This window comes from Sinocyclocheilus rhinocerous, unplaced genomic scaffold, assembly GCF_001515625.1.
Source record: "Sinocyclocheilus rhinocerous isolate Xijiao unplaced genomic scaffold, SAMN03320098_v1.1 scaffold25, whole genome shotgun sequence".
Taxonomy (NCBI): Eukaryota; Metazoa; Chordata; class Actinopteri; order Cypriniformes; family Cyprinidae; genus Sinocyclocheilus; species Sinocyclocheilus rhinocerous.
This window is the reverse complement of record NW_015647048.1, coordinates 1,056,216-1,065,556: the sequence shown is the minus strand read 5'-3', so window position 1 is coordinate 1,065,556 and position 9,341 is coordinate 1,056,216. Positions and strand designations below refer to the sequence as shown.

The 9,341-nt window shown below is 34.8% G+C and overlaps 1 protein-coding gene across 1 annotated transcript in view; it reads left to right on the top strand.

Moving 5' to 3' along the window:
* The first annotated feature begins 1,722 nt into the window (after positions 1 to 1,722).
* Positions 1,723 to 9,341, top strand: part of LOC107708585 (parathyroid hormone/parathyroid hormone-related peptide receptor-like) — a 23,168-nt gene continuing 15,549 nt past the window's right edge. Inside the window, exons 1-2 of the mRNA XM_016512849.1 lie at positions 1,723 to 1,822; positions 3,564 to 3,714. Coding sequence (XP_016368335.1) covers positions 1,723 to 1,822; positions 3,564 to 3,714 — 251 coding nt within the window. The remainder of the gene's footprint in view (positions 1,823 to 3,563; positions 3,715 to 9,341) is intronic.

The window sequence follows — 9,341 nt, the reverse complement described above, 5'->3', positions numbered from 1 at the left end:
TACAAAAAACATGATTTTCTCAGCTTTTTGTTCAAAACAGTTTTTTTCATGAAGCTTGCCCACATTCAAGTGCTTTTTTTGTTTTTTTTTAAGCAGAGGCTCTGTTCTTTGTTTTGGCATATTGCATGTTCAGATATTCATACAACAATATATTCTGGGGGCCATTAAACTTTTGTGAAAATGATAAAAATTGCTGGTGGTGGCTGGCAACTTAAAAAATGCTGGCGGTGAAAGAGTTAGCACTACGACTAATTTCACTGACGTTTAAAAGGAAAAATGTCAACAAAATCTTACTGAAGAAAGTTAGTTCCTTTTCATCAATTCATCAATTTCATCCCCCTCTAAACCAGTAAATATGCTCCCACAGCTTGCTCATCTTCCTAGTGGACATTTCTCTGAGCCCGCAGCAGGTGACAGGAAAGAAAGAAAATGCATGCAAGCGAGGTCTAAAAACTTTTCAAAATAATGTATTATTTTTAAAACTTAGCATTAGAATGACTACGTTTTTAATAGTCGACTAGTATTTCCAATGTTGACTAGCAGCAGCAGTTACGTTTAATCGACTAGTCTCGCACATCCCTACATTCAACCAGATTGCTTTTGTAGTGTAGTCACTTGTGTGGTCGAATGCATTCAAACAGCCACAAATGACCACCTCCACATACTGAATAAATACATAATCATTGTAATAAAGTGTACCAAAACAAATGATTCAGACTTGGCTGCATTCTACCAAAACGCACAGATTACAGTTGAAAATGCAGCTGCTTTTTCGCCCTATTCATTCGTTTCCTTTTCCAAAGATTCATAATCCATGTAACAGTGCTTTGTTCAGTCAATAGTATTTGTGTGCCACACTCTCTGTTCCCCAAAAAGAAATGGTGAATTTGACTAAATTAGACTGGAGTGTCTCAAGGATACGAACAGAAGTGGTCAGAAGAGATGCTTTTGAAATGCTATTAATACTAGGTGAGAACAGTGTGCATCTCGGCTGACCACTTGGGATCAAATCAATGCATCTTATTACCAGGTGGAAATAAGAGTATAAAATTTGAGGCTACACAAAATGGGCTTTTGTTGAAGCTGTGTCTTTAAAGTCAACACAAAATCGAAATGTACCCTATTTGTTTGTGTTTGTGCACAATTAAAAATGTCATAAAAAACATGTCCTTATGATCTTGTATCAAAATGTAATAACTTTAACAAGAAAATTTAATAGTTGTAACAACTTTCTAGAAACAAATACATCTTACTGTTTTAACCCAGGATTCATTCTGGTATTGGACCGCTTTTCATGATCCAGTTAATTCTCAGCGGATTTTTAAAAAAATCCTGTTTCACATCAGATTACTGAAGTAAAATAAGTTATGAATGCTATTTCACATTGACTTTAAACTAGAATAGAAACATGCACGTAAAGGGCAAACCTGATAACAATGCATTGAAAGCTATGCATTGTTGCAGTGATTGACACTTTCTGTTCTGTCGGAGTATGTCGAGCAGATAGAATAATAGAGATTGTAGCACTCTCACTCAGCTAAATGTGTCCAAGTGCCAAATAAGCCTTCCGTTAGCTACACTGGATCCTCTCTGATTCTGTCCACAGATTGTGGAGGAGGTTATTCATGTATTGCTGGAGTGGGTGGGTGGTGCAGGTTCTGGAAGACTGGAGTTTGCTCTATCTAAATGTCAATCCTGCTTTGTGTTATAGAGGGTTACTGCATGCCGGAGTGGGATGGTATCGTTTGCTGGCCCGAGGGACTTCCTGGAAGGATGGTGTCCACTGCCTGCCCGGAGTACATATATGACTTCAACCACAAAGGTGAGCTTGCAGCGCTGACCTGTGGCTAACTGATACGTGTCTAATGCACATGGCAACCCCTTGACAATAATGGACAACCTCAAGCATTCACAAATTTGGAAGCCGCCACCTCCAGAATCGGTGCTTTTCTTCTCAGTTCGTCATTGTTGATGCTCCAAATTCTTTTCTCGTCTTTCAGACAAACATTTTGGAATATTTCCATAAATTTTTACATGCTTGACTTGTATTCATAACAAAAACAGAGTGTGTTTTCATAAAGCAGATATATTGTGTACCTGGACAGTGAACTGAGAACTAGTGGTGCTGTTCCTAACTTCATTACATTTACATTTATTAATTTAGCCCATGCCAAAGTGACAAGTAACTATGAGCAAATAATCCAAGGGAGAAAACAATACAAAGCAGCCAAGGCTCATTGGAAATATGTGCTTGTGGCGACTTTTCTGCAACACAGATATTACGTACTTTATTGCAAGTTTTGTGACAGTTTCAAAATGAAAACACACGTTCAATACGTGACCATGGCAACGTTTTTATTACATTGGTACAGGCACGTATTGCAGTGGTTCAGAATTCAAATGTCCGGGGAGTGTCCCTAAAAGGTCAATGATCTATCGTGTTGGAAAATAACATTCCCCCTACACCAAACCCAACCTTAAACCTACCCGATAGTGTTAATGAATGCAAAAGTGATGTAACCGTGCTATTTTAGCTTCCTTATATCTGGGTTTAAGCTGTTTTGTCAAATTAAATTAGGCTTGAAAATTAGGCTTTCTTTATCAAAACTGGCCCTGTCATCATACTTTTTTGAAAAGGAATAAACGTTGTCAAGTTAATACCTCCTCATCCACCCCATTCCTAAAAATAACAACTACCTTACTGACGATTAATAAGCAGAAAAATAGGAGTTTTTTGAAGCAAAGTCATAGTTAATAGTTAATAGTTAATAGTGAGAATGGGTCCCCAAACTAAAGTGTGACCGAAATATTTACGAAACTGAATCAAATTCAATATTCTACTATGTGTTCATTTAGTTGAAATCAGTGTGACCAGCATGTCATGATTATTTTAACTATATTTGTACTGTATATTACTTGCATTAAATATTTGAATTATGATATGTCTCTATCTATAATTGCTGTTTCAAGATTCTTCTAAAAATAAAGAAAAAAAAACACCTTTATAAACCACTTCGAAGGAAGTACATACATATTGAACTGAATATCCTAGAAGGCTGAAAAATCTCTAAAACTCACATACGTTTGAGGCAAAAATCACCCAACATATTACTTTCCATAAAAGTATTTTTTTAAATGTTTACATTTATATGTATTTGGTTGTACTTTGTTGATTCTTGATTTAACGCAATAATTTAACACACTGTTTTAATAGGTGAAGTTCTCTAACAGTTGTACTGACAGATTTTGTATCATGATTCAAACTGCTTTCCAAACAAGCTTCCTTGCTAAGCAGTGCTTGCAGTAGTGCTTTAGAGATCCATTAATTACAGTACATACGAAAGCACTAATTTGACCTCTTACTCAAATCTGTACACAGTTGCATTTTTTTTTATTGTATTCCTTTTATCAATAATTTAGTCCACATTTGTAGCACTTTTTGATGATGGCAGCAAACATTGACCATAGCTCTATCCTGTCTGTCTGAATGAGAAATCAATACATGAATGTCCTAAGTCAAGACACGATTGCTTTGTTAGAGTATGTTTGTGCTGTATCCACAGGACATGCTTACCGGCGCTGTGACATCAATGGGACCTGGGAGCTGGCGTCAAATAACAACAAAACCTGGGCTAATTACAGCGAGTGTGCCAAATTCCTCCCCCATTATGATCAGCACCAAGAGAGGGTAAGGCCTTCTACCTTACAGTTGCTGTCATCAACTATAGTCAAATTTGCATACACAAGCATTTTAAATATGTAAATTTGATTTAATGTACCATTACCCAAAACTAAACATTCTGATAATTTGCTGATTAATTCAGAATGCATTAGTTTATGTCTCATGTTATATTCCTCATGATGCCTGCTAAAAGTGTTGTTTTATGTAGATCAGGCAGCTTGCACTGGGCAAATAACATTGAAGCAAACAAACATATAAATGGATGCAATGCATGGAAATGTACCTGGACAATGACTGAAATTATATTCTTTTGAAATATCCTTTCTTTCAAACACTTGGCTACAGTTACTTCTGTTGCTTCACTCAATAAACAATAGCTGTGCTAATATTAGTGCGTTGACAAATAACTTCTTACTTCAATGCATTATGTTAACTACAGAGACTCTTTTAAATGTACAACTAACTAACCATTAAATATTTAAAATAAACAAGTTTTTTTTTCATTTACTCAAAATTACAGACTTGAATAAGCTGAAAACTAGTAAATTAACTTGAGCTGATATAGTAATAATAATAAAACATTGACTTCATTTAAATTAAAAATTAAGATAAATTAATTTTGTGTAACCACATAAATATTTTTTTCAGTTTACTCAAAATTACAGACTTGAATAAGCTGAAAACTAGTAAATTAACTTGAGCTGATATAGTAATAATAATAAAACATTGACTTCATTTAAATTAAAATTAAGATAAATTAATTTTGTGTAACCACATAAATATTTTTTTTCAGTGTAATGTTTAATTAATCATATTGATTATTTAATTAGTAGAACAGTTCCCTATTAATGATCAAGAGATCATACTACTTTTATAAGTAATTAGTTAGTAATTAATGTATTAAGAAATGTTAGTTAGACCTAATTTATTGTGTTGTAAATGCTGTTAAATTTAGATACTCTTTACTCAACATGGGATGAAATCAAACCAAACACTTAGGCAACACTTGAACTTAGGCAATGTTTTTTTTAGTTATATCAGCTCCGTTATATTCCTATTCATTAGTTTCCAGTATATTCAAGTATATATTTTTGAATAAACTGAAAAGCCTGTTAGCGGTTGATGTTCAATAATGTTAAGAGTCTGTGTAGATAACGTACATAACAAAGAATGCAAATTCAACAAATACGTAAGTTACTTGTCACTGTACTAACATTAGCACAGCAATTTCTCCTTGAGAGCAGTAACACACACTATAGTCTTTAATCATGGAGCTGCCCACAAACTAAACACAGACTCTGCTCTTCAGCACAATGATAACCACAAAAACCTACAGAAACTCTTTTAAATGTCAAGCACAAATGAACATTCAACTCTAAAAGATCTTTATTTTTTCCTTGACAAAAACCAATAAAATAGTACTTAATTTCAACATCTACTGCCCTGATCCAGCCCTATGCAAAGAATACTGTGAACTAAACATCTGATGCCCAGTTTCAGTTAATGCAACAAAAATAAGTCATGAAGTCCCAACATAAGTGGATGAGGTAAACGTCAGTTAATGAGCATAATTTACATAGAAAAGGCATGTGTGTGTGTAGAGAGGAATGTCAGTGACTACATTTAAAAACCGAAGACGCAGCACATTTTCAACATTATGCATGCTGAACTGGATTGCAGGTGTTTTGTGAATACGATGCAGGTATTTGTGTGCAAAAAGTGTTGCAACTGATCAATAAATTCCTCCCTTAGTTGTTTAAATTTTGATTTGGTCCTTACTCAAAGCTGTCGTGGCTTTAGAAGACATGCAGACTTGGAACAACATGAGAAGACTTTCTTTCTTACTCCTTTAAAAGTCAAACCACATTGTGTGAACACAGTTCATTAGACATCAATGTTAACACTGAAGTCTTTTGTTTGTTTAGTTTTGTTTAGATTTGTTTCTCTCATCTGTGTGCTTTTCATTTTGGTGTAGACGGGCAAAGAGCTGAGCTGTGGGCTTAACTATGTATCATTTAGATGAGGAATTCACATTAGCTGGACCCTTAGTGAAAAACTATTCCAATTCACAAGTCTGAACTGAATTTAATCAATGGAATCAGCATAATCAATGTAGTTCACCAAAAACGTCTGGTTGACTGAGACGCTGTGTGGAAACTTTCTGTAGCTGTTTAGGTTTGTGTACCAACAGAAACTCTGACAGGATTTAAGCTTATAAGTGTGCTGTGATGTGTGTGTTATTATGGTGTCTCTTCAATGCATCAGCTAATGATTCTGTAGGGCTTCAGACACTGTGGCCACTGACGTGTTCCTGACCCGTTGCTTCATTACGATGCATCTTACGGGTTATGTTTATTAATCTAGATGTTCTATTATGGCAAAGTGTTAAATGAGAAAAGCATTGAATAGACATTACATTACACAAACCTTTAAGGCTGCAATGTGGCTATAACATTGTTTTCAGAAGCTGTATCTGAAGTGGCATTTGTATATTTACACAGACTGTTCAGACTCAGAGGTGGCATGAATGCATTTACACTGTCTAAATATAAAACTAAAAACATCAATAGGTTGGTGGTCACTGTCTTAATGTGTGAGTCATTCATTTAAACTGCTGATTCATTCAGAAACAAATCAAGTGACTGTCCTTATGAATGAGTCACTGAATCATTGGTTCACTCAATTCGTTCTAGTAGATTAATTCAGTAACTAAACACCACTGTGTTATTATGTGTATTATGTTAATATATTTTGAAACATTTTAGCAAAAAAACAGTTTTTGGCCATTGTTTGTGTATTTTTAAATATTTCCACGACATTCTAATTTATTGAGATGCACCTGTATATACTGTATATATATACACCTTGCTACGTGTCGTTCGTTAGGCTAACCGAGACTTGTCATTTGTACTTATATATTGTTGCTCTTTTGTTAGTTTTGACTGCTTTTATTGTCCTCATTTGTAAGTCGCTTTGGATAAAAGCGTCTGCTAAATGACTAAATGTAAATATATATATATATAAAAAAAATTTTTTGCCATTAGTTAAAATCTATATTAATGTACCAAGCAGTAATGTCCATTTTGTGTTGTATTGTACGTAAGAAAAAACTCTTTAATAGCTAGCTCTTCATAGTGTCTTGTCTGGGTCACATCTTGCTCTGTATTTTCAATTTAATTTTGCTCTCACAATTAATTTTAGTGTAACAACTGATTTACTCTGTAATAGCTCTCATATATTTACCACAAGATAATAAAATCTCTACAAGTTCACACATTTTATGGTCATACCACTCATCTTCTTTTGCAATGCATTTAGATTTTTAGTTCCACAAATTGACATGAATAGATAAAAATTATTCATTTTCCTGTATTATGTGGATGTTCTGATGAAGTGGATCATTAAGGTGATTTGCTAAAATTCAGTTCAGACATTTTCTGTTATGCGTATTGCTCATCTGATTTGTTCATTCGTTAACAGGTGTGAGGAGATGATGAGTTTTGGATCAATTTATTCATATTCATAGCAATTCTGTCACAAAGGCTTTTCAGATTAGCTTTTCAGATCCTTGGTTGCTCACCGCACAAAAATAATTTGTTCAAATAGTCAATTATGGTTTCCAGTTTTTATTTGCCACTTTTTTGGATGATATTTTCCTTTGATCTGTAATGAAGTCTAGAGATCTATATTTTGAGGTCATGCCTTTTTGCTTCCCAACTCTCAAGAGCCACTTCTGAAGTTAATGACAAATTCATCCATGCAAATGAAATGCTTTGGAGTGCAGCGACTCAACGGCACAAACACGACGCTGGTTTGGCCATCGCCTCTCAACAGCTGGCAAATCTCTTGTTGTATCAGCGCCAGATTGCTCTCCTCTAATGCATACCACTGATCCAGCTCGCTCAGTTAGTGCGGTCACAATGTGAAGTTACTCGGCTGCCTACAGCATGAAGTAATCGCAGTTGAAAGTGTGGCTGCTCACTGCTCAGCTTTTGTCGGTTCTCTGAACTTCAAGACAAACTGTTTTTGCAAGAGGCCGTGAGCAGACACCTTAGTCACCGGGTGTCAGCTTGCTCTCCAAATAAACAGTTGTGATTCTGGTGGAAAAACTGCCGAAGGCAGAGATTCGATAGGTAATTTCTTTAGCAGCTGTGCTTTCATTTAAACACCAAAAGATGCAAATGCTTGAGCTTTGAGTTTGTTAGTGCGGTCACAATGTGAAGTTACTCGGCTGCCTACAGCATGAAGTAATCGCAGTTGAAAGTGTGGCTGCTCACTGCTCAGCTTTTGTCGGTTCTCTGAACTTCAAGACAAACTGTTTTTGCAAGAGGCCGTGAGCAGACACCTTAGTCACCGGGTGTCAGCTTGCTCTCCAAATAAACAGTTGTGATTCTGGCGGAAAAACTGCCGAAGGCAGAGATTCGATAGGTAATTTCTTTAGCAGCTGTGCTTTCATGTATACACCAAAAGATGCAAATGCTTGAGCTTTGAGTTTAAGCCCAAACAGAAATTTGACACTGCTGACATGTGTTTTCAAGTGGTGTAAATAGCAGTAAACATAAAGAAACTGGGACTGTTTCAGACATGGTCATAATATACTGCATTGAGATGAAGAAAAAAATTTAAGTTTCCAGATTTTTAACTAGTCTAAAGAAAAATAGAAGATAATGTGTTTTTTAAAAACATGTTAGGGCTGCCAATGTTATGAATGTGATGAAATGCATGAATTGCAGGGGTCATAAATTGCATTTTTTTTTTTATAATACTTCCTGTGGTGCACTTATAATGTTAGTAGGATGTTTTAAAACAACAAAAACAGTCATAATTTAAAAAAAAAAAAGACATTTTTCTACCCCAATTTTAGTTTAAAGGAACATGTCTTCTTACAGCATTATATGCAGATGCCATGTTGCATAAAAGGTTGCAGCGCTGAGCATAGCTGATCAGTCATGTCTCATTACAACTCAATTTCTGCACTCTCATGAACGTTTCCATCATAAATAACACAGTGCAAACACAATGTAAATAAGAGATTCATTGAACAGTGCAAACAGCATCATTGATTATAATGGGAGTTTGGGTGAGAGTTTCTTTGCTCGCTTTATGTGAATAATTAAATCACAATATAACCCATACGGCAAAAAATGTATGTTTTCAATTTTATTTTAAATATACAAAAAATGTCCAAAAAATGTTTTACTTACAAATATTTAAAATATATTTATGTAAATATATAATCTACCAATTTATTTTTCACCATTTTTTTATAATATCTTTTTAAAATATAAATGTATGTTTAAAAGCATAAAAGCACACCCTAGTAGGCTATTTCATCCACATTTAACTTAAATGTATGCTACTGTAAGGATCACATTTTGTTGCTTTGCAGCTTGAAATGAAGACGGACACATTTTTTGTTTTATCCAGCTGTATTTACTCAGTGCAACTTATAACATCCAAGTGAAAGATATAACACCAACATGTCAGAAAAAAAATATAAAATAAAATAAAATAAAAACCAGAATCACTGAGTTGGAAAAAGGATCACCGCTTGTGTCAGTATTTTGTTGAACCACCTTTTGCTTTAATTACAGCCTTTAGTCTGGTGGGATTTGTCTCTACTAACTTTGCACATATAGACACTCTTCTTTGCAGAACT